The sequence below is a fragment of the Sceloporus undulatus genome, chromosome 2, assembly GCF_019175285.1.
Source record: "Sceloporus undulatus isolate JIND9_A2432 ecotype Alabama chromosome 2, SceUnd_v1.1, whole genome shotgun sequence".
NCBI classification, from domain to species: domain Eukaryota; kingdom Metazoa; phylum Chordata; class Lepidosauria; order Squamata; family Phrynosomatidae; genus Sceloporus; species Sceloporus undulatus.
Window position 1 is genome coordinate 65,030,366 of NC_056523.1, and position 24,545 is coordinate 65,054,910.

General features: G+C 40.2%; 1 protein-coding gene across 2 annotated transcripts; it reads right to left on the reverse strand.

The window, feature by feature from the left end:
- Window positions 1-625: 625 nt before the first annotated feature.
- Window positions 626-22,910, reverse strand: MKRN2 (makorin ring finger protein 2). 2 transcript variants are annotated; one of them, XM_042451458.1, is made up of 8 exons: window positions 22,756-22,910; window positions 19,582-19,710; window positions 18,331-18,518; window positions 15,311-15,621; window positions 13,251-13,465; window positions 6,806-6,916; window positions 2,863-3,007; window positions 626-984 (listed from the first exon to the last, which is right to left on the reverse strand). In XM_042451458.1, the coding sequence occupies exons 1-8, from the start codon at window positions 22,782-22,784 to the stop codon at window positions 841-843; spliced, it is 1,272 nt and encodes a 423-aa protein (XP_042307392.1). In that variant the 5' UTR covers window positions 22,785-22,910; the 3' UTR covers window positions 626-840. The 2 variants fall into 2 exon arrangements, with proteins under 2 accessions (XP_042307392.1, XP_042307393.1); XM_042451459.1 differs by lacking the exon at window positions 22,756-22,910 and adding an exon at window positions 20,664-21,820.
- Window positions 22,911-24,545: the final 1,635 nt, after the last annotated feature.

Below are 24,545 nucleotides of genomic sequence, written 5' to 3' on the forward strand. Positions count from 1 at the left end.
TTGGTATTTCTGATAATGACCTATTCTGAGAAGAAAGAGGCGAGTGTGGTCTGATCTTTTATCTGGATCTCTGATCGCATCAATGATAGCATGCTTCAGAACAAGCTTTCTCACTTGGAGGCACTGTTTCAGTCATTAGTGGGCATTTTTGTGCCATGACATTTATACTATGAGATCCTCCAGGGGTTCCATTTTTGTCATTAACTCCGTAATGTAATGCAGTGGGAGAACTGGAATGCAGAGTTACCAAGTAATGTTTATTTTGCTGAACTCTATGTCTGTGTCCAGTGAAGTGCTGAAGTGTTTTGTATCAGTGTGCATGTGATGAGTGTGCAAATATCATTTTATTACAATCCCTGACCAGAACAATGGAGCTTACACTTAGAAGTTTTCTTTAAAACTTGATTTTTTGCTCTGCTTCTAAACTTGATAAGACTTGGATATAATTAGGTACCTTTAATGTCTAAGGTGACATTTCTTCTTCGTGTCACATGATGACATTTAACACTCCACAGTATATCTTGCCTGTACTTGGCTGTACCTGCCAAACAAAACCAGGCAGTAAAATTTCCTTCCAGCGGGAAAGTATATGGCTGCTCTGTATTACAAAAAGAAAGATTTTCTATTTTTGATTACATCTACCACTTTTATTCCAAGTACTCCTTTAATTATGCTTCAATGTTTTTTTCCTCTCTACAGTGACAGACTTGTACTAAAATTTCACCAGGACCTTATTCTCCTTGGCACAGTAATTCTAATTATTATGGTAAACAGTACAAAGTTATTTAAGAAACAGAAGGCATACTACAGAAAAGAACATGGGCGAGATCTAGTGGTATTCTAGGGAGGAGCAGCAGATCCAGCATCTGCTCCAGAAAGACGCATAAAAAGCTCCCCAATCTCAGTTACATCATCGGTGGCAACTGGTAGTGTCCTGTTTTCTCGGTCTTCAATAAAATCCCAGAGGCGAACAGAATTGAGGAACTGGGAGGGAAAAAAGACACATGTAACTTTTGCAATGTCAGTTATGTCTGAGAAACCACTAGCATTACCCAATAAGGAGTAACATTTTTTTGCTTTTGAGGACCATATGCCAGCTGTGGACACCTCTCCATCCCACATACAAACACACCTTTCCTTCCCATTAGATAATCTCTGCTGTGGAAGACAAGAATTCCTTTCTAGCGTAAGAACCATCCCCCTTCAGACTAAAAGTTTATATTGTCCAGCATTCTGTTCACACACTGGGCAAGTAGATGTCACTGGGAACTGATAGTATCCACTCCTTGTGCTCAGCTATCCTTTTTACCTCTTTCTAGAGTTCTAAAGAGCATTACAACAGGCCATGGCCTGGACATGGTGAACTCCACAAGGGCAAAGTTGGCTGTGTCACACAGGTAAGTTCATATAAGAATAGCAATCATCACAAAAAACACAGAATTCACTAACTAGGCAGAAGCACTGATTTGCACAGAGTCAGTTCTGTCCCTCTCATGATTTGATGGAGAAGTAGACATATTAAATTATAATGCTCCTACGATAAACAGAGTCATTAATTAAATGTTCACACTCTCTAGGTCTCAACTAGAGTAAGGTTGTAAAAGTTCTTACACACTGTGGTGCCAAAGGCTTTTAATATTTAATTGTGTCCAGGGAGGCTTCTTATTGGGGCATTTGCTTTGGTAAATTTTTAATGGGTTTATATTTTTACCTAGTATTTTTTAAGGATTTTACATTTTGACTTGTTATATTAATGTAATGTTCTAATTGTTTTTGGGGGTTTCCCCCCTCTTGTTTTTAAGCATCTTTTGCTTTTGTGAGCCACCTTGGTTCTAATTTGGGAAAGAGGTAACATATAAATAAAATAAATAATAAGACTGAACTGATGAAGAAATGGGGTAATGTGCAATAACATCCAAACCAACCAGGTGAAAGCAGCTATGTATATTTGAACACTTAGTGCAGTCTTCCCCTTGAGAGAGTAAAGGTTGAATTCAGGAAGCAAACAACTGCTTGTGAAGTTAGGAAGTGGTGAAGGAACAGCAACATTTCTCTGTCCCACCACCTTCTCAGGTACTGGAAAATGGATAGCCTTCTCAGGTCCCACACTGTGGAAGTCTCTTTCTAGAAAGGGTAGACTGGCACTCTCCTTGCTATTCCTCCATAAGCAAGTGAAGACCTTTTTTTAAAATAGGCCTTTCAGGCTGTCTGCTTAGGGGAAAACACCCTTCATGTGCAGTGTTGTTTTTACTTGTTCTTTTTCATGGTTATGCTTTTAATGGCTTTTAATCTTACGAAGAGCTTAATTACATTAATGTTTGTATGATGTAATATTTTTAGATATATCTGTTTTAACTTTTCTAAGCTGCCTTGAGACTCATACTGGGGAAAAGGTGAGATATGAATAAGTGTAATAACACAACCATGTGTTATTTATGATTACAGTCAAGGATGTAAGCACAGATGTATTATGAAAAGTACAGTTGTCCACAGTAGAGTTTTAAAAAAGATTACTTAGATGATCAAAACAAGTAAATATGCAATTTGCAATGCTATTTAAAATCACAGTCACTAGGTAGAATGTTGCACGTTGGTTCAGTCAAGCATGTGCATTTTAAAATGCCAAGTAATTATGAAATAGAAAGAAGTGAATTGTTAAAAAAAAAAAAAAAGGGGGGGGGGGAGGAATCAGATTTCTAGGGAGTAGAAGCGTAACCAAAATGTACCCTGTTCCCCAGATGTGCTAAAACAGAGATACTTGGAAGCTGTTCATGAATGCTGAAAAAATTATGTTATTGACAATGTGTCAGATCGCTCACGTTGACCTGAGAGTGAATACACAGATGGAATGGGACATCTTACCCGGACAGTCCCCTCAGAGCTGAGCTGTTTTCGTGGTTTCTCCGGTTCAGCTCGTCTCCCATCTGGATAGGCATGCAGGTACAGACACTTCCCCCCAAAGGGACAGGTCCCTTTGCCCTGCTCAAAATACTTGCAGGCCTTTCTCCTGGAACAGAAAAATCAGAATACACTATTTTCATTTACAGTAAGATTTATACCACACTTTATTGTCCAGGTTGCTAGTGTCATCTTGACTAGTATAAAAAAACATGGGGAGAAAATAAGTAAAAAAACATAGGAAATTAAAAAATAATGTAAAAAGCAGCAAAAGTTCTCTCAAGAGAAAGGAGGCTGGACATGATAGGATTGATGGCAGCTGGACAGTATTAATTTCCAACTTTTTTTTAAAATGGTACCTTATCTTCACTCAGTTGTGGAAGTGGATACTTCCCATCTACAGTGGTTTAACCCCCCCCCAAAAGATGGTAAGAACCATGGATTGTCACACCCCATATTATTCAATAGGTGGCAATGTGTACATCACTGAACAATAAGGAGTGTGGCAATCTGTGGTTGGTTGAATCTGCAGATCATTAGCCTGTTGATACAAAGGGTCCGTTGTATTATGGTTAGGATAGATGTTATGTTTCACTGTAGGACTCTATTTAAGATAGGCCCATTGTTTAAAAATAGGCTGTCAGCCTAACTGAAGTGAAATTAGTTTTCTGTGTATGCATGCTAAAATGTCCAACCATGAAATTCTAGCAAATCAGATAGATACTCTTTAGGGGCTCTTAGGAAAATACTTCATTAACTCTCAAAATACTCAAGAACCATGTATTGGTAAATTGTGGTCTCTTACCTTTGGACTAATCATATCCCTTTATTTTTTACTGAACCAAAAGTAAGCAACACCAGTATATACAGCAGTCCAGCTGCATTGGCAAGCTAGCCATCTGCAGACTGGACCATCTGTGGTTTGCCACAGCCCATATTATTTAATGGTGGTGTGTGCACACAGATGCATTGATGTACACATGTTTGCCACCCACTGAATAATATGGGGCACAACCATCTGTGTTTTTTCCTATCCACAGTGGCCCCCAGAACTGGACCCCTGTGGATGGGAAAGATCCACTGTAATTGTAAGACAGGAGGTTTGGGGAATAACATATTGTAGAAACCTCTCCCTTTTAATTTATTTTTAAATTAAAATCTGAAACTTTGGGCCTGAACAGACAGGCCAAAATAAAGCTGCTTCAAGTCACTTTGGAGGTATGCTGTTTAAATGCTGCATGTTTCCTAAGAGGCTGGAAGCCACACCAAAGCAACACTCTAGTCCTAAGGGCTAGAGCACACCTTTGGCACAGCTTCTGGCCTCTTAAGATGTGTGTGTCGTTTAAACAGCATACCTCCAAAGTGACCTAAAGCAGCTTTATTTTGGCCTGTCTGTTCAGGCCTTTGTCATACAAATCTAGTGCATTAGGACCTACATATATAGTTTTGTGGTTAGTAAGGCAACTTTTTCCAGATACTAAGCTCAAACTGTAGCAAAGACAATGGGGTAGATTACTTTGTTAAGAGGAAAATCTACTCACAATAAAATAGAAGCTGCACATAGCTTTCATTTTATTTACTGCAAACGTTTCTGATTATACCTTCATTGGCATTCCAGGTATAAAAGACAGTAGTACAACAAAATAACCTTATCTGTACTTCTCAAGTACTTAGCACCAAGTTAGCACACTGAAATGAATACTGAATATAAATTATATTTAGCAGGAGAAATCTCCAAAGAACTATGTAGTTTATTGTAGAGAGAGTCCCACTTGTAACAGTATGGAGAATCAAAGATTAAAATTTTGGCTTGACATGTTGGAATGTAGGAAAAACTAGTAAAGAGGAGGAAATCATAAAGTCACTAATGTGCCAAGCTTACTATCTTTTCCAGAAATCCCAAGTGATTTTTCTGGGGGATTTGTCCACAAATGCTGTAGAACAAATAGTTATAGATTGGAAGGAATACTGCCAAATGCTTTCTTCTCTTGTTAAATAGCTTGTTTTGGAGTTGTCACACTCTGATTTTCTAGGAGAATAAGAGATTTATATCCTTTGAACATAGGAGCACACTACCAGAGGCCCAAGCTGCTTCTTCTGATGAGCAGCTGCAGATTTCAGCTGTAGATGTATTAATAGCACAGCCCCTGATGTGACTGATAAGCATAAACACTACATAAATACAGAGCAATGCAATGTACACAACAAAAGATTAGCCTTCTCAGAAACACAAAGTTTTAGAGACCAAGAGTGAAGGTCACCAAATCAAAGAGCTGACATTTTGTATATGTAACAAGCATTTGACCAAATGCTTGACAGATTAGTAGGATATGTATACAGCTCACTGCTATGTTACATAGAACTAAAAACCCTTGGCCTCAGTTTTTCATTGCCTACTCACAGGAAAGAACAGAAGACATGAAAACATCAAAGGTGGAGTTGGTTCAAATCTTATGTGTTTTTCTAACCACCCCATACTTCTTGTTCAGTTTCATGATAACTCAAGCCAGGGATAGGGAACAATCCATTTTTATTTTAGGCTGTAACTTCCATAATCTCTTCCCATTGGTCATGGTGGGAATACTAGATCAAAATATTTAGAGACTCAAAGGCTCCCCTGCACTGGCTTAAACAGTGGAATTATAAGGGGGAAAATTCCCCTTAGGCAAAGGAATGACAGACTCTATTTTTAAAAAAATTCCCCATAAAGAGACTGAAATGTCAGGAGTTAAAATCAAGGCCTCACGGCAATTCTGGAGAAAATTGTTCTTACAATGCTTTGTGGTCTGATTTTCTATTTCCAAGTTACCGTCTAAACTTACAAATTATCAACAACCATTTCCAGATGCTGCACCTCAGTTTGAAACACTGTTGACATCACTGCATTCTTCAAAAAGACACAATAGCAGTACACTACTTAACTATATGAGAAAGAAATTGTACGCCAAGAGCATGTGTCTCCACAGCATTCCCTGTGTTCCCCCCCCCCCCCCCGGTAAGCTTGAATACATGTCCAAAAGCAAAAGAGCCTGAGCTTCCCATCTGCCAACACTCACTTTAATCTTTAAACTGAATAAAGGATGGCCATGACACTGGGCTCTGGGAAAGATTCATAATGGGGGTCTACCACTTTAAATTTAGCAACAAACAGTATAGCCACTTTCTAGGTTGTTGAGACACCAACATACTATAATGTATTTTTTTCGTTGCCCAGGCCCCTAGTAGTCTGGAGTCCTAGAGGTTTGCTTACCAAAGGATGCTTTATCATTATGCCTGAACCAAATCCACATTAATACACTTTAAAAACAAATACCATTAGAAGCTTGTATAGACAAAAGGCTAATGCAAGTCTTAGTCTAAACTACAGGTGATGCACTGAAAATGGGACTTATGTCAGAGGTAACTTGACCCACCCCAATTCTTCCAGTAGGCCTACTAAGCCCATGGAGGCCACAGAGCAGTGGGCAGGGGTGGCCAAACTGCAGCCCCCAACTGCCTGATTTCTATCAAGACAAAAGGGTAAATTACCTCTTCCAAAAGCTCCAGGAGTGATGATTCACCTTTTGATTGTTCACGTTCAAAAACACCTGTTTTTCAAAATCAGAGGTGGATTTCCAGCCACTTCTGGTTTTGTCTTCCCTTTTTGATGGGGAGGGGGGCATCCATATAGCCTCTACACATGCCAAAGTTGTCCACCCCACCTATGATGATGGAATTAAATTCCATGCTGTTATGCTGATTAGGTATACAGCAGATTCACTCTTTTTTGTATTTAATACTTACAAAGCGCCTGGGTTCTAACAAAGGAATACATACTGATGTAGATGAAGCCATTGGAGGAATAAAGCCTGTGAATCCTTTCTCTTATCTAACACTTCTGATTTCAAATTATTTTAACAATACCTACCCCACTCCCTGCTTAAATGCTTCAATCAACTCGTTCTTCTTGGTCTGGTCTTCTACCCAATACACACTGGGAATTACAAACTCTGATATCACACGACATTCTGGGCAGGACCTGGAATGGAGAAAAAAGAGAATTACACTGAAAATCTTGTATTTTAACCTTTTGTTACATTAATATTGTCTTAAAAGTATCTTAAAAGACGTAATCACAGAACTGCATTTCTTAGAAATACACATTACCTGATTTGTAATTCCTAAATTAAAAAGTCAAACTTTTATGCAATCATGTAAGCTACAAATTGTTACACCCCAAAAAGTTTTAAAGAAGTGTTAAACTGTTTTTGTCTACCCTGTAGGATGAATCTAGAGTTCAGGAAGGGGCACGGATGGGTAGATTTGTTGAAGAACAGAGACCAAAAAAGTAAACCTTTACCATTCAAAGAGTGCCAGGCAGGCTATCAAGTATAAAAAGACTATACATATTGACACCAAAATTCCCTTTTCCATTTCCCTGGCTTTTTCTTTAAAACTTTTATCCATTTCCCTGAAACAATCTCAATTTAAAAACAAACAAACAACAGAGATGTTATTACATCATGTATTTATTGAATTCTTTAAAACGTAAAATCCAGTTTTTAAAAATAGTCAACACAAGCTTCTTTGGAAACTGACTGCTAACTGAAGAAATGAATCTGTTTTGAAACTGTGTTCAAATTACTCTGAGAGGGAAACTGCAATACAAATAATCTCCACAATGATAAATGACTGAACATTTTGTGCTTGTTTTAAAGCTGCATTCCCTTTTGGTAGTAATAATGATCTCTATGCTAAACTATATAATGAATCTAAACTCCTGTTTTACAACCCCCCCCAAATGAATGTTTTGAAATATTTTTTTCTTTTATTAACATAGTTAAGTGTATAAAGTGTAATTTCTAAACCAATCTCATTTTTATCATTGAGAGTACAGTATTATTGTGGAAGAAATGTACTTTGCACCTATCTAGAAAGAAAAATGGCAGGCTACTAAATTCAGTCAGTCACAGTTTGCTGTCCCCTGTCAAAATATTCACATCATTAAATCAACTGAAACATTTAGAACATCCGGGAAGAATTTTTTGGAATATTATAACACTCGATTAACCACAACTTCCTATAGAGCATTTACTGCCGTAGCCCCTAAATTGTGAAACAGTCTACCGGAAAAGATCTGTCTTATTACCACCTTAAATGCCTTTAAGAAGGCACTTAAGACGGATCTCTTCCTGCAGCCTTATCCACCAGATTCTGTATAAGAGATTATGGTTAATGCTCCACCCCTGATTATGATTGTATAACCATTTGATGATTGGATTTTAAGGAACTAACAGGATGGTGTAATTCAGTACAGTATTAGTATTTTATAGATTGTTTTTCTCGATTGTACTGTATTATTTTAATGATGTAATCCCGCTTCGATCCTTGGGAAAGGCGGGAAATACAAATAATAATAATAATAATAATAATAATTATTATTATTATTATTATTATTATTATTATTATTACCTTTTCTTTGAATTTAGGAGTAAACCAGTTAGCTTTCCTACAACAAAAAACAAAAAACAAAAAACAACAAAAAGTACCTTATCACATATAATAATAATAATAGTAATAATAATAATTTATGTTTCCCCGCCTCTCCCGATGGATTGAAACGGGGTTACAGACTATTAAAACAATTACATAAAGACTCTATAAAAATATAAAAAGATTACAACAATATACCATCTATTAATACGACAGTCACATGACATGCATAACCAGGGTAAGGCAGAGAGTCGTTGGCAACAAATGCGTGTATCTTCACTCTTCAGGGGGAAAAGCTTGGCGAAAGAGAACAGTTTTGAGTCTCTTTTTGAATGTTTCCAAAGGGGTCATAAGGCGGAGCTCCTTGGGAAGACTATTCCAGATCCGCGGGGCCGCTATCGAAAAGGCCATTTGGGATGTGGAGACATATTTGGAAGATGGTGTTTCCAATAAATTCTTCGCAGATGTTCTGAGTGTGTGGAGTGGATTATATGGGGAGATGCGGCTCCTCAAGTAACTCAGGCCCAAGCCATGTAGGGCTTTATAGGTGATAACCAACACCTTGTATTGAGCTCGGAAGCGAATAGGCAGCCAGTGAAGATCTTTCAATATAGGTGTTATATGGTCAAACCTAGATGCACCCATGACCAATCCTGCTGCTATGTTTTGTACTAACTGAAGCTTCCGGGCTTGGTACAAGGGTACCAAGGGTGGGCAACTGTGAAGGTGGTATGGAGCAATTCCCTCCCTCCCTCGATGCACCTTTCTAATTGTCCAAACTTTTGTGTTTCATCCAGAAGTAATTAACATGACTTACAGCAGCCATTTTGGTCAATGTTCACTACTGGGGTTAGGTTGGGAGGAGTGTAAATTGTCACATTTGTAGTTGGTTTTTTGGATGTGTGGGACCAGTTTGGGAGCAAAAATTGGGAGGCTCTGGGAGGGGGGGTGGTTCAGGATTCCAAGGGTTGCATGTGACTAGAGGGCTGCACTTAAGCCACTCTGACTTGTGTTGACAATGATACAGTTGGTCCTCCACAGTTACAGGCGTCTGGAGGTGCAGGACCCCCGCAAAAGTGGAAAAAACATGACTAGCTCTAGGCACTCTCCAGAGATATAACCCAGTACCTGATCCAGGGATCTCCACCTGCCCTTTGTCTCTGCCTCTCTCCCCCATGGCTGGGCTGCATGTGGAGACACTGGGTGCAGCAGAGAGAAGGACCTTGGAATACAGCCAGGATGGCCACCAGAGGCATGTCAGGAGTGCTGCCCCTTCCCTCCCTCCTCTGCTGGGCCATGTCAGCTGCCAAGAGGGAGGGACCAGGGTCGACCGGGTGGAATGTGGCAGAGCCAAGAGGAGTGCAAGGACAGATTCCTCAAGGGCTGGCTGGCTAGCAAGTCAACTGGATACGGGGTTACCTAGCAAGAGGGCATCCAACAGAGCACCATATAGCAGCAGCAGCAGCAGGGATGGAGGGCTCTCAGGGGAATCTCCTGTATCCTGAGTCCAGCCACCACTCTGTCCATTCACTCTCCATCCTCAGGCAAACTCACAAATAATCAAATATTTGCATATATTTTCTGAATCATACAGCTACACTATGAAATCTGTGTGCCTCACTACATTATATGTGTGTTCTGCCCTGTCTTTATTCCAACTGTCACAAGTGCAGGCTGTACTTTTGCAGCAGTATCTCAAAAAAACAAAAACAAAACAAAACAAAACAAACAAACAAACAAAAAAACCCAAAAAAAACCAAAAAACCATTGTGCAAGTATATCTCAATGACATTTGCTGACTTTCTACCAATTTCCCTGACTAATTTCCATTTCAGTGATCTTCAAGAAAGTAACGTCCTCGATGCTATAAGCTTACAGATTTCCATTTCTGTAAACTATAAGCAACATTTCCACTGTGCATTTCCAGTAAAATGTCCTGAAAGCTCTCAACTGATTTGCACCAGCATTCTAGAATTGTAAGGGATTATAACCTTAACACACAGGAAGCAATAGGCATTGCAGAGTTCCAAAACACAGCACTGCATAGGATATTTAATAGTTACAAGGCACATAAATATTAAAGCATTAGGCAGAAAAGTTAGCCTTGTGTTAGGCCAGACCAATGCTGTAACAGTTGTTGGTAGGAGCAGGAAGCTACTTCATACTCCCCCTTCTCGTGAATCTTTGGCGGTCAAGTGCACACTCAGCCAAGCCTCTTTTCTACGATTTCTTATGTGTTAGAAAATTACACCACATGTGATCAAAATGTCATCAAAATCTGAGAATACCATCATAAATGCACAGCTGTACCAAAAATCATGGTGCCAACCGAATGACAATTCCCAGAATTCCCTAGCACTGAGCCACGACAGCTAAAGTCATGTCAAACTGGAATATATCTGCAGTGTGGATACAGTCCAGGGCTCGAAAAATGAATCTGATTAAATGTCATGCCTATTAATTGAATTTTAGTCCCTCCTCACTTCCACACACATACACATACACACCCGCTCAATTATTTTACAGGAATGGGTGCTTTATGTCTATCTGATACTAGGGAGAGGAAATATAAATAATTTTCTTTGTTACTAATGTTGATGATTTCTTCTGGGTTTTTAAATATTTTTTATTTTTTGCTTGCTCCACATACCTTGAGGACCGTCTCTCCCCATACATTCCGCCCCGCACCCTCAGAACATCTGGGCAGCAACTACTGAGGGTCCCGGGGGCTAGATTAGCCTCCACTACAAGGAGATCATATTCCATCATCGCCCCGACCCTCTGGAACACGCTGCCCATTGAGCTCCGCTCGGCCGCCTCCCTGGCCCAGTTCAGGAGGGAGTTGAAAACCCTCTTGTTTCGATCTGCTTTCCCCAATACAAGCTCCAGCTAGTCTCCCCCCCTCTGACAGCAAGGGTAGCTGGCTGATGGGGTTTTTAATATTGATTTTAATGCTTTTGTATTTGTACTGTTGGTTTTGATAGTCTTGTTTGATATTGTACTGTATTGTATTATTTTGATTGTTGTTCACCGCCCTGATCGTAGGAAGGGCGGTATACAAATAAAATTTTTATTTATTATTATTATTTTATACACTAGCAAAACCAAAGTTCAGGAGATTATTACTCCATTTGTTACAAATACATATTTTTTTAAAAAGTAAATTCCATTTATAATAATTGTTTGAATACACTGTATTTTAATATACCAATTGTGATACTTTTATACCAAATCAGATTGTACATAAATATATTTTATGTTCCTAAAGTAACAGAGTGACTTTCAATCTGTAAAAAGTGTTGTTGCATTTTTTCCCCAATTTTTATGAAAATTTCCTTTTAAAAAAATGGGAAAAAACAATTTTTTCCATGGCTTTAAAATTTCTGGAAATTTTACATCTCTATGAGGAGGTCCTCTCCTGGGTTACGACCAATTGTACCTGTGAGCTTGGTGGAAGAGCCTAAATGCACAGGCTGTTTCGTAAGGAACAATACCGTCCTTCAACTAACCTGGATTTGACCTATACAGGCCTTTATTTGTTAAAATCAGCACTTTGAATTGTACCTGGAAACAGACCAGCAGCCAGTGGAGCTGTTGCAACAATGCAACTGTATGCTCCCGGTAGCTAGCCCCAGTTAGCAATCTGGTTGTGGTTCTTTGGACCTCTTGAAGTTTCCAAACAATCTTCAGAGGCATCCCCACATAGAGTTAATTACAGTAATCCAACTGGGATGTAACTAAGCCATGTGTCAATAAGGCCAGATCTGGCATCTCAAGGACTCTAGCAGTGGCACACAAGTTCCCAAACTCAGAGTTGAATCCAGGAGAACAAACAAGCTGCAAACCGATGTCTTTGTGGGGAGTATAACTCCGTTCAGCACATCCTTATTCTCTGATATGTCTTTTGAATGACCAGGAGCACCTGCCTTGTCTGGATAAAGTTTCAATTTGTTCATCCTCATCATTACTGATGACAGGCATCAATTTAGGACCAAAATAGCTTCCTTGCCTTGTGATGGAAAGCAGTAATAGAGTTGGTTTCATCCATATACAGATGCCACTGAACCCCAAAACTCCAGACTACTTCTCCAAGCAGTTTCACATACATATTGAATATCATGGAGGACACAACCAAGCCCTGAGGACCCCATAGGCCAATGACCAGTGTGTGAGCAGGAATCCCCCAGTACCATCTTTTGGGTTCACCCCTCCAGGAAGGAGCAAAGCCACTGTAAAACAATACCCCACCCTAGCAAGGTGGCCCAGAAGTAGAAAGAAACTGAAAGGTCCAGCAAAACCTACAGGGCACAGTCCCCGTGTCTAGTTCCTGGTTTAGGTCATTCACAAAGGCAACCAAAGCTGTCTCTGCCCCATAAACAAGCCTGAAACCGAACTGAATGGGTCAGAATAATCAAGTCCATCCAGAAACCCCTGGAGCTGGGAGGCCACCACATGCTCCAGAACCTTGCCTAAAAATGGGATGTTAGGGATTGATTGATAATTCTCCAGAATGGTGAGACCCAAAGACAGCTTTTTAGTAATAGTTTTATAATGGCCTCCTTTGGGTAAGGTGGAATTCTGCCTTGTTTTAGCAAGACATCAACCACTCCCTCTACCCATTCAGTCAACATCCCTCTAGCTCTAGCTTTTTTAAATGAACCAGGAAGGACAATGATCTAACATACACATAATGGTTCTCAAAACTTGGTTGGTGTGCACAAGAGAGAGGCTTCTCAGTGGTGACTCCTTTCCTACTGCCATGAGCCTTGCTGCTCCTATACAGGCACTCATGCAAAAATTCTGTGCCTCTTCAGTGCTGCTTCCACTTGAAGAAAGGTATAACCATTTCTATTATGAAAGAGTAGGCTACAGAAACCTACTTTATGATGGGATTCTCAAACTGCTTGACTCCTCTCCACTGTCGGATACAGGACAAACAGTAGGTGTGGTTGCAGTTTGAAAGGATTCCAAATCTTCTTTCAGATGCAGATGGCTTGTCATATACTACTTCCATGCAGATACTGCACACCTTGTCCTGACTTGCCTGAAAGGCAAAGGCCTTCTCCATCTCATGTTCAAAGGTAGCCATGCACATCTAGATAGGGGAGGAAAAGACCAACATTTCATTTTAAAAGGCAGTAAGAGAGAGAAATGATGTCATTAAGCCATTACAGCACAATCATGCTTCTACTCAGGCTTTAAGTCCTATTAAGTTCAGTGAGATTTATTCACAGGTATAGAACAGCAGCCGAAATGAAAGAGGAAGAAAAATAATAAAAATAGTGTGTTTGTTGCATAAGAAATTCCCTGAAAACTAGATATGCTGCTAAACTGATAATAGCAAAATTTTATTACTAATAAAATGAAACTCACAGTATTAAAATATAACTTTTCCACTTTGCTTTTTACAGAAACCCCTTACCGCCACCACCCATCTTTTGTGTATACCAATGTTAACATCTTTGGCCCTCCAGACAGACAGTAGGAAATACATGAAGTGTGCCAAGCATACAAAAACCATGTGGTACAGTTCATATTAATAAATTCATTGCAGATAAGAGGGTTATGCTAAGAAAGTAGGTTACAACAACCCTACAAAACTAGAGGCCAGACATGGCCTGAAGTTGTCACCTTGGACTTTTAAAAAAGCAACAAGCCAAATTTATACACACAGCTCTGACTTGCCCACTTGTGTGTTTTAACTACAACAACAGGCAATTACATGACAATTATAAACAGACAATTATAAACAGGCAAGTACATGGACTCCTGTCTGTAATGCTAACTTTTATCTTTCAACTTTCTGGTTTACATGATGCACAAATCTAGGATGCACTGCAAGATTTTACATCAGGGCCCACATGTACCTCCAGATGTGTTAAGAATGGGAAACTGGTAGCTAATTCAACACTTGGCATAATGTGTGTGTTTCTATGTGCCTACAAGTCACCTGTACAATCAATTCAAAAATAACTTTAATCATAACTATTACACAGATTCACATGTAGATCTGTTGAATCAATGACTGGATTAAAAATGTAAAGCAGGCATTATCTTCTATAAATTACCATACAAAACAAATGTATCTCTCTGATCCTGTTCCTTATGGTTTATATGACTGACAAAGGAGAATCACATTGTCTTAAAAGTGTCATGGTCTGTAGTTGCTTCATTTGTCTAATTTGGTATGCCAGTTTTCTAACAGAATTAATTTCCAAACTCTGCTATACCAGTTATCTATACGCATGGTTTAATTCTCTTTCAAACTGCCCACATTGACTTGCCTCACTGCTACCAGTGGGAAAGAGGTAAGATTCTTTTTGGAAGTACAGTGGTACCCCGGGATACGAATTACCCAGCTTACGAATTTTTCGGGATACGAAAAAATCCCATAGGGATTTATTGTTTCGGCTTACGAAGGTTTTTTCGGGTTACGAAAAAACCTTGGCGCTATTTTCCGCCACCGGAGGGCAGCAGAGAGCTATTTTTTCCATTAGCGCCTATGGCAATTCAGGTTACGAAGGTTTTTCGGGTTACGAAATTAGCCGCGGAACGAATTAATTTCGTAACCCGAGGTACCACTGTATATCTTTTCCTATCAAGATTTAATCATGCTAATCCAAAAACATGTAGACATATTTCAATGGGTAAGCTTTTATTGCTCATAACCTAAGTCCTGTTCCCAAGGATTACATGTTACATTATATCTTCAAAAATTGTTTAACAAGTTATGCTTTGTAGGAAAACTATACAGTGGAAACCTCGTCTCCTATCTGCAAGTGTGAAAAGGGGCACAGGAGTCTCACAAGCTTCACTATTGCTCAGTTCTGCAGTGGAAAACTACAGTTCACTTTCAGGTCTCAAATAGGCCACTAAAGACCAAGGAAAACACAAACCTCCAAAACATTTTTAAAATAATATGCAATCATTTCAATTCTACCTTCTCATGTGTTTTCCTCTGTTCTGGATCAAAGGGATGAAGTACTTGCAACCCACAGATTTCACACATTTGCCCATGGAGGTACAGACATCGATCACCAAACTGGCACATGCCAGCTGCCGCATAGGGACACAACTGTTCACCATCTGTGTATGAACTTCCAGGTTCAACATCCTCTTCTTCAAGCCCACTGCGGATTGCGTCCAAATATGAATGGGGCTTTGTTTCAGGAGTATGTGTTGGAATACTGCAACTTGCAGAATCATTCACAGTGCTGGATCTCGTCCTTTCCTCATTTGATCCACATAAATCTTGGCAGAGGAGAAAGTAATTATTTGATCCCATTCATAAACAGGAGGCTATAAAACAATAGCAGGCTCCTCATGCAATTTCTATTATAAATGTAGTAAGCTATTAGCTGACACTTTTTTTTGCCAGCTTTCATCAAAAATGAAAAATTTATTTTCATCAGCAAACCACAGAAAGCTTTTTATCATCTTTTGTGATAAGTAAGTTCGCAAAAGTAAGTCCACAAAAAATGAGTCATGTAAACCAATGCACCAGCAAAGCATGCATCTCAGTTTTTTAAAAAAAGGTTGGATAAATTACTGCATAATGGCAACATGCCAGTCATGATAAAAGGCACAGCTAATAACGGTTATACATAAAGGGAGGACTTGCAATTTTCAGAAACCTTGGAGGTGAGTGCTGAATGGAATTTGTTCAGATCACAACAATTTCCTCAGGTAAAACATTTCATTTTTCTCCACAGCAATGAGTGACTATTGTTCACTTATATGAGAGAAATAAACAGTCTGGGACTTGGGGAGGTAAACCTGCTTTTCTGTCTCAAACCATGAAAAATCAAATGTGAGCATAATTGAACAGTATCATGCTGCATTTTGTTCTTTGGTCCCTCTACTTTGTAGGAGTCACACCCATTTATGTATTTACAATATTTCTGTGCCACACTATATACTTAGTGGAAATTAAAAAATAAAATCAAGAACAAGTCTTAAAACTTCTAAAAGGGCCAAACTATTATTACCTAATGGCAATATGCCGATCATGACAACATGCACAGTATATAATATTATTATCAGTAGTGGACTGGATGACATCTCATCAGTACAGGACTGGGTGCGGGCAAACAAATTGAAACTTAATCCAGAAAAGGCAGAGGTGCTCTTGGTTAGTTGGGAGGCAGATCAGAGAATAGGGATTCAGCCTGAGTTAGATGAGGTTACATTCCCCATGAAGACAAAGGTTCACAGTTTGAGTGTACTCTTGGACTTGGCTATGAACTTGGAGGCCCAAGTTTCTGCAGTGACCAGGAGTACTTTTGCAAAGTTAAAATTTATATGCCAAATGCCCCTGTTCCTTGAGATGGTGGATCTGGCCATAGTGATAAATAACTTAATTGCATCCCATTTGGGCTAGTACAGTCAGCTCTCTGTATCCACAGCTTCAAGCTTCCATGGTTTGCAAATATTTTAAAAATATATAAATTCCACAAAACAAACCTTGATTCTGCATTTAGTGAGACTTGAGCATTTTGTTATCAAGGGCAAACTGTATAACGTGCTGTACATGAGGTTGCCTTTGAAGAGTGTTTGGAAACTTTAACTGGTACAAAAAGCTACAGGCAGACTGTTAACTGGGGCAGGTTACAGAGACCATACAGACACCCCTGTTGAAACAGCTCCACTGGTTGTCAGTTTGTTTCCAGACACAATATAAAGTGCTGGTCATGAACTAGACGGTATATCCCTGTGTGAGCTGGTCCTGTATAATCAGGAGAAGCCTTTCTCTCAGTCCCACCACCATCACAAACATGATTGGTGGGAATGCAAGAAAGGGCCTTCTCAGTGGCTGCCTCGAGATTCTGGAACTCCCTTCCCAGGGAGGCCTTCTTGTTCTTCTGGTGGCAGGCTAAAATCTTTTTATTCAGACAGACTTTTAAAACAGCAAGCTTTTAAACGGTGGGCTAGGGAGTGATGTATGGTTTTAATTGAACTGCTTTAACAGCACTTATCATTTTAACTTTGGTTTTTTTTTCCTCTTTTACTGTGCAATTTATTTTAATATTGTAATAGTTGAATTCTATTTTAATGTTCATTTTTTGTATGTTTTTAATTCTATTCTGTTAAGTTTGGATCTGCTTTGAGTCTCAATTCTAGGGGGAAAGCAGGATGGTGATAATTAGAGGAAGAATAAAAAGTAGTTAGTAAAAGCCCCAGTAGAACAGTAAACAGCTGAAATTTAAAAGAAAAAACTTTGCCTGACACCAAAATGAACACACATACAAACCCATCTCGAAGGACATTCTACAGCCATTACACTAGCACAGAAAAGACCCTATCCTTACAGGCCACTCATCAGATATGACTTAGGAGTACCCAGAGAAGAGCCTCATAAGAGGACATCAGGATTGAGGTAATCTTCAGGTAAGCTAATGCCAAGCCACTTAGGGTTCCACAGGTTCAAACTAAAACTTTGAACAGGAACTTGAAATTGACTGGGAACCAGTACAGCTGACAATAGGACTGATGATAAGCCAAAGGTGATAAAAGCTACTCTCAACCACTGAGGCCACCTATGTGAGAATTCTGGATCAATGGTAATCTTCTGAATGGAATGCAGGGAAGAACCATACTCTAAGACTCCAGGGACACAGATCTCTGCAGAAAGCTAGGGGGAAAGTAAGTTTCAAAGGCTTCACAATATTTTTAAGGAGATAGGGAAGCGTGCAACAGCAGCTGGAATTTATCCACCTTTGTCTTGTATAAATAATTTTCCTTCCTACAAACCACATCTTAGCGGTTACTGACAAATGAAATACAAAGGAAAGGAAAATGGGCTAGAATATGGTCTTACCATCAGCATGCTATATTCATATCAGCCAAACAATAGACAACCATTTGGAAAATTGGGACTTGGAATGAAACTTGGAGAACAATATAATGAGAAGCAGTAAATAAATGAAGACACTGAAGTAGTGACTACCCACTCCCCCTTACCTCTGTCCCTGAGTACTAGGGTTTTCTTTTCCCGTCTTCCAGGCTCAAGTACTTTACTTTTGGTTACCGGCGTATTTTGGTCTGGCAGAGAATTAAGGCTGTGAAATGGTGGTGCAGAAGCATAAAGTGGCCTAGTCCCACCCATGACACCTGATGTAGAAGATGCAGGAGGTCTAACATGATCGTACCTGAAGAACAATAAAAAGACACAAAAGATAACTAACACAGACATTTAGATCAATGGGGTTGCATTCCTGCACAAAGAAAAAGTGCACAATAGTTGCTGTGTAGTTTCTAATGCATTCAATGCAAACAAAATTTGGGAAAGGGTCTTTTTCACTGGAAAAGGTTTTTTTAAGCTAGAGAAATGTAACAGTATTAACAATGAAGTTCACTGTACACATGAATCAATTATTCTTTAGAAAAGCAATGATAAGGATAAAAGCAGTAAGAGTTAACAAGCTTTAGTATATCTTTCTTTTTGACATCCTCTACCGTAGGGGTGGGAGCCAACTTTCTGTTTTTGGGACTCTTTGAGACCATCAAGAATACCATAAAGGATGGAAATGGCTGGAAATGCACTTCTGGTTTAGCGAACAGATTTTTAAAAAAATGTTAAATAGTGCAAGATCTCTTGCAATCTATTCAAATGGTGACTTGCCACTCCTGAAGGCTTCTAGGAAGAGCAATTCAGCCTTTTTGCTGGCCAGAAAAAGTAAAATTTAGACAATATGGAGGGATTGATGGACCCAAAACAATTATAGAGAGCTACATGTGGCAACAATGATGTATTTTGCCTACTCCTTTTATATAACTAAAATTACCAGCAAGAAACTCTGAAATCCCATTCTTACCAATCTCAGAATGTACTCTAATTTAGCTGTACAAGAATATCTTAACTCTCTTTCTCTCTATATATACAACTGAAAGGCTCACTTCTGTGAAAGAGCACTAAAGTACCCTGAGGTTACAATTTTATACTCACTTAACTAGAACTTGGTGAGAGATAGTGCTAAGCAGATAATGCTAGTCTTGCAAACATCTACAAAATTAGCAAAAAAACTGCTCATAAACTCTTTCCATACTCTGTCTGGCTGCAATCAGGACAGTTCTTACTGGGGTCCCTCATGCAAACGTATCTGTCAAATTAGTCTAGAAAAAAATCTAATCTTATAAAGTCAAAATGTTCTTAAATACTAACAACATAACAAAAAATCTTCAGAATTTATTCAGAAATCTAGCAGTTTGTACCTGCAGCGAGGTCCGTAAGCACACTGTCCTTTCTGGTAGAATTTGCAGATAGTAGATGGTTTGCTTGTAGACAAGTCATGTGAAAATAGGCACCTATTTCCTTCGCGGCACACCCCTTGCATAAAATACCTGCAGTAACACAGTCCAAACAACAGATTTCAGAAATACCATTTGTGTATCAACAAATCTGCCAAGGTTCCTTCCACGCAGCCCACCTACATCTGAATTTAAAACTAACAAAGTAGAGACACAAATTAGAAACTAATTTCAAAGATGACACTTGGAACTTAGAAGTTGAAAACCGATCCCAGATCTATTACTGATTCAAATTAAACCCAGTTGCCATTTTTCTGGTGTGTTTAAGAGCCATTACTTTTCTGGTGAGCTTAAGATAATTTACCACATATATTTAAGGGTTCAAAATATATTTTGGAAGTGGGACTACAAACTGACAAGGCCTTTTGTCATGAGTTTAAAGAACACTTGGACAACTACCGTATCTAATTTGCTGTCACACATCCCCACTGTATCAAGCTTCAGCTTCTTATAGGCCTAATAGAAGTGAGTAGGTTGGGCCCACCTGGCCCAGTTGTACAGTCACACTGCTGTCCACATTTAGGAAACATTGCCCAGTAGGAGCAAAATTGCAAAGATGCCTTTGCTAGCAATGAGGCCCATGTGGCCATCCAGATGTTGCTGTAGAGGCAAGCCTGTGAGTCCCATCATTACTTCACCAGCTACTCTACTAAAACTGTTTTAAGTGGTTTTACACCATTTTAGCAAAATTATTTTAATTGGGTTTTTTAAAAAAAATATTGTAAAGTTTAAAAAACTATTTTATCTGGGAGCCACCTTGTTGGATCCCTTTCTGGGAGAAGATGGAATATAAATAAAAATAAAACAAAACTAGAATCAAAGGGAGCTGCAGTCAGGGCGACCAGATGTCTTTCCTTCCCAGGACACATCCTACATTTCAATCTTCTGTCCAGGAAGAATTCCCAAATGTCCTCTGTTTCAAGCATGACTAAGAAGCCTATTCAGTAACACCACAGTTGCTGTCCCCCTTCGAGAAATTCATCTACCTGGCAGCCTGCCTTGCTGCAAATAAGGTGGTAGATTGAATACTTCTAAAGTTCTTGTTTCCTAGGAGCAACAGCAGGCAAAAACCACACCCAGAGCTCAGGGAATATTTGTTTCCTGGAGGGAAAAAGGACACCAAACGTGTTGGGCGATGGGCTGTTTAAGCCACAATGCAAATGTAGAAAGCCTTTTTTCCTTAATTTTCAACACAACGGACAAATGAGAGGAATAATTTAAATGTGGGATGTATCTGTATTGCATGGCTCAATGCTATGGGATACTGGGAACTGTTGTTCTGTGAGATATTTAGCCTTCTCTGTCAGAGAGCTCTGGTGCCGCAACAAACTACAATTCCAAGATTCCCATAGCCCTGAGCCATGGCAGTTAAAGTGGTGTTGAACTGGATTATTTATCCAGTGCAGATGCAGACACAGATTCAGTCATGAAATTGTTCCTCATAAACTACAATTTTAAGCCTTTGTCTTGCTCAGAGTCCAATAGGTACTGTATATACATGCTAGGAAAGGTGAAGGGAATTTGAAAGGGAGGAAGCTCGCATAGTAGATGAATGGACTCAATAAAAGAGAAGAAGTGGCACTAAGCAAAGCAGTGGAGGGCAGGGGTCCTTGGATGTCTCATCCACAGGGTGGCTGGGAGTCGAGGTTGACTTGAGGGTGGTCAACAACAAACAAAAATACTCATGTATAAATCTAGAAATTTTAATCAAAAATTGACCCCCAAAGCCTAAGTTGACCGATCCATGGGTCAATGTAAGTACTGTACTTCAATTCTGATAAAAGAAATGAGCCATCCCTGGTGAAAGACAAGAGTGTGATCTGCCCTGGAAGTACTCATCCCCTGTTCATCCATCCAGCCTTTAGAGTGAGCACAAATGGTTATGTCTGCTGGAATTTCGCAAGCTCTTTGGCATTGCTTTCCTTTGCTTCATCCTTTAGATCCTTTGCTATGTGCTACGAAGTTTTACCCCTGACTTATTATCCACATCCAAATCCATAACATTGGCCCCCAAGCCTGCCCTTGGCTTATATATGGCATCATACGATAGTTGCATATATACAGTATACTGTAAGCCAACAATGCATCTCAACAAAGATAGGTTCATCAGAAAAATACAGATGAGTAGAGAATAAAATACTGCACAGTCTATGAAATACTGCACAGTCTATGAAATATAGCTGTAAATCAACCCTACGAAAAGAACTCATATATCTTAGAGAGTTCTTCACTGTGCTTTGTCCAGGCCCTCCATTCTTCTTGAATGTCCTACATTTCGCGGTGTGCCTTGCCCTCCTTTGCGGTTGGGCAGAGCGACACTTATCTCGCAGGCCACACTCCCCTTGCCTTCAAGGGCCCCTTGTACACACTTCTCCCTCCACGAAATGTGTCTCCTCCTCCTCCTCCACCACCTCTTTGTTATGGCTATCACTATGGTTTTGGGGCCCATGCAAGCTACAGGAGAAAGGACTATTATTATTATTATTATTATTATTATTATTATTATTATTATTATTATTATTATGAGTCCTGAGAAGTCCATGCTAAACTCGGCCAGAGAAAGGACTACAGTTTTTATGGTGACGATTATTGGGGTCCTGAGGAGAAGCCCATGCTGAAGTGGGCAAGGAAAAGGACTACAGGGATCATGCCTATGATTATTAGGGCCCTGCAAAAGTAGGCAGAGGGAAAGGAAGACGACAATTAGTATTACTACTACTAGTAGTAGTAGTATTAGGGCCCTGAGGAGAATTCCATACAAAAGTGGGTGGGGAAAAAGACAACAACAACAATAACAACAACAATAACAGTAATAACAATAACAGCAATGGTCCTGAGGAGAATGCCATGCTGAAGTGGGCAAGAAAAGAAAGACTACAATAATAACAATAACAATAACGAGTGTCCTGCGAAGCCCAGTCTAACGAGCTGCTGATGCTGCGGAGGGCGGGGAAGGCGGGGGTGGCGCCGTGTTCCCAGGGGGAGGGAAAGGAGCGAGGGGGGTCTGGGAGGGAGGCGCTTTCCGGTCTCTCGGGGGGGGGGGTCTGCTCCCTCCCTCCCTCCCTGCCTCCGTCCGACCTGCAGGTGACGTCCTTGGTGGTGCTCATGTCTCCGCTCCCGCCTCGCCGCTGCCTCCTTCCCCGCCCCTCCCGGCTCCTCCTCCTCCTCGCATTTTGGTTCCGCTGAGCGCCGCTGTGGAGGGAGCCCCAGGGAGGGAGGGAGGGAGGGGACAGGCCGCGGAGACCGGCCCCTTCCGACTCGGGCACCGGTTTCCGGGCGGAAGGGTTCAGGAGGCGCACTCGCGGCCTCTCTATGGCTGGGCCATAGAGAACGGGGAGGCGGGCTAGAGCGGCCGCGGAGAGCCCTGGGATGAGCGCCCCCTGCCGGCCTCTGAGAATGGAGGCAGCAAGGGATGGAGCCTCTCGGCAAAACACACGACAAAAGACTGTCACTCTGTCTGTCTGTCAGTCATCCATCTACCATCTATCTATCTATCATCCATCATCAATCTATCTTTTATTATCTATCATGTATCTATCAACCATCAATTTATCATCAATTATCTATCATCCATGAATCTATTTATCATATATTATCTATCTATCATTCATCTATCATCTATCTATCTATCTATCTATCTATCTATCTATCTATCTATCTATCTATCTTGTATCATCCATCTATCTATCTATTCATCTATCTACCTATCATCTGTCAATCAATCAATCATCTAATCTGTCTGTGTCGCCTGAACTGAGAACAGCCACACTTTGACAAAATATATCCTTGTGACCAGCATCGTCATAATTATTTCCCCCTCCTGTAATTTCCCCCATAATTATTTCCCCTTCCCCTCGACACCTTTGCCTGATCGAGAAGCCAGTGGAGCTACGAAAGCTTGCAACATGTATTTTTGAGCATTTTGATTGTCCCCATAAAGGCATCACTGTCTTATGGCTTTGGGGCAAAAAAATAAATCTTACAAGAGAGGTAAAGTAAGGACGTCAGACTCGGGCGTACCTCTTGCTTGAGATATTTGGGATGGCCCCCCATGCATCTGAGGAAGTAGACTCATGTCTACAAAAGCTCATAAAACTGGACATTTTTGTACACACGGCAGTTCATAGGCCAGTGCTCTTTCGGGGGGATATGTCCAGCCTTGTGAATGGTACTGTGGCTTAGCTGAACATTGCCTGGAGTGGTGGTGGGTTCTTCTTTGGATGTCTTCAAGAAGAGGCTGGACAGCTACCTAATGGGGATGCTCTCACAGGAGATCTATCTATCTGCCCGCCTGCCCACCCATCCATCCATCTATCCATCTACCATCAATTTATCATCTATCATTCATCTTATCTGTCTTTCATCTATCTATGCACTGAGCAAGGGGTTGGAAGTGATGGCTCATGAGGCCACTTACAACACTATGATTTTGTGAAGTTGCCATGCTATCAGCTTCTTCCTTTTGGTGCTACAAGATTCCTTTGCATACCGTTTATAGATGGTGTTGAAGGTTGGCTTTACGGTGGGCTTATGCTCACTTCTTGGCCATGCAAAGGCGCCTTGGCCTGGTGGGGCCCTGGATGGAGAAGAGCGGCTCTCCCGCTTATTATCTCTCTAACCAGACATAGTGCAAACAGGGCTGGTGCCTGTGAATGACTAGATAGAAAGCAGATGAAGCCTGCTGGGGCCAAGGCCGCTTGCTACAGCAGCCTTTTGTCCTTATTTTTAAAGACATCTTACAACTGGAATAGCCCTAGGCAAACAGGCACATCAGTATAAAAGCAAAATTTGTGTTCCTTCTGTAGTAAGAATGGTGAAAATAATAAAATAAGAATCTGTAATGTGTTCCCCCCCTTTTTTTAAAGCAA

What these genes read in the sequence shown, in the direction of transcription:
- MKRN2 (XM_042451458.1), bottom strand. Translation starts at nt 22,784, where the DNA reads ATGAGCACCACCAAGGACGTCACCTGCAG. An exon ending in AGAGGAAAACACATGAGAAG is followed by an intron (nt 13,466 to 15,310) that starts GTAGAATTGAAA and finishes TCCCCTATCTAG; the next exon opens with ATGTGCATGGCTACCTTTGA. An exon ending in GCTCTGAGGGGACTGTCCGG is followed by an intron (nt 985 to 2,862) that starts GTAAGATGTCCC and finishes TTTCCCTCCCAG; the next exon opens with TTCCTCAATTCTGTTCGCCT.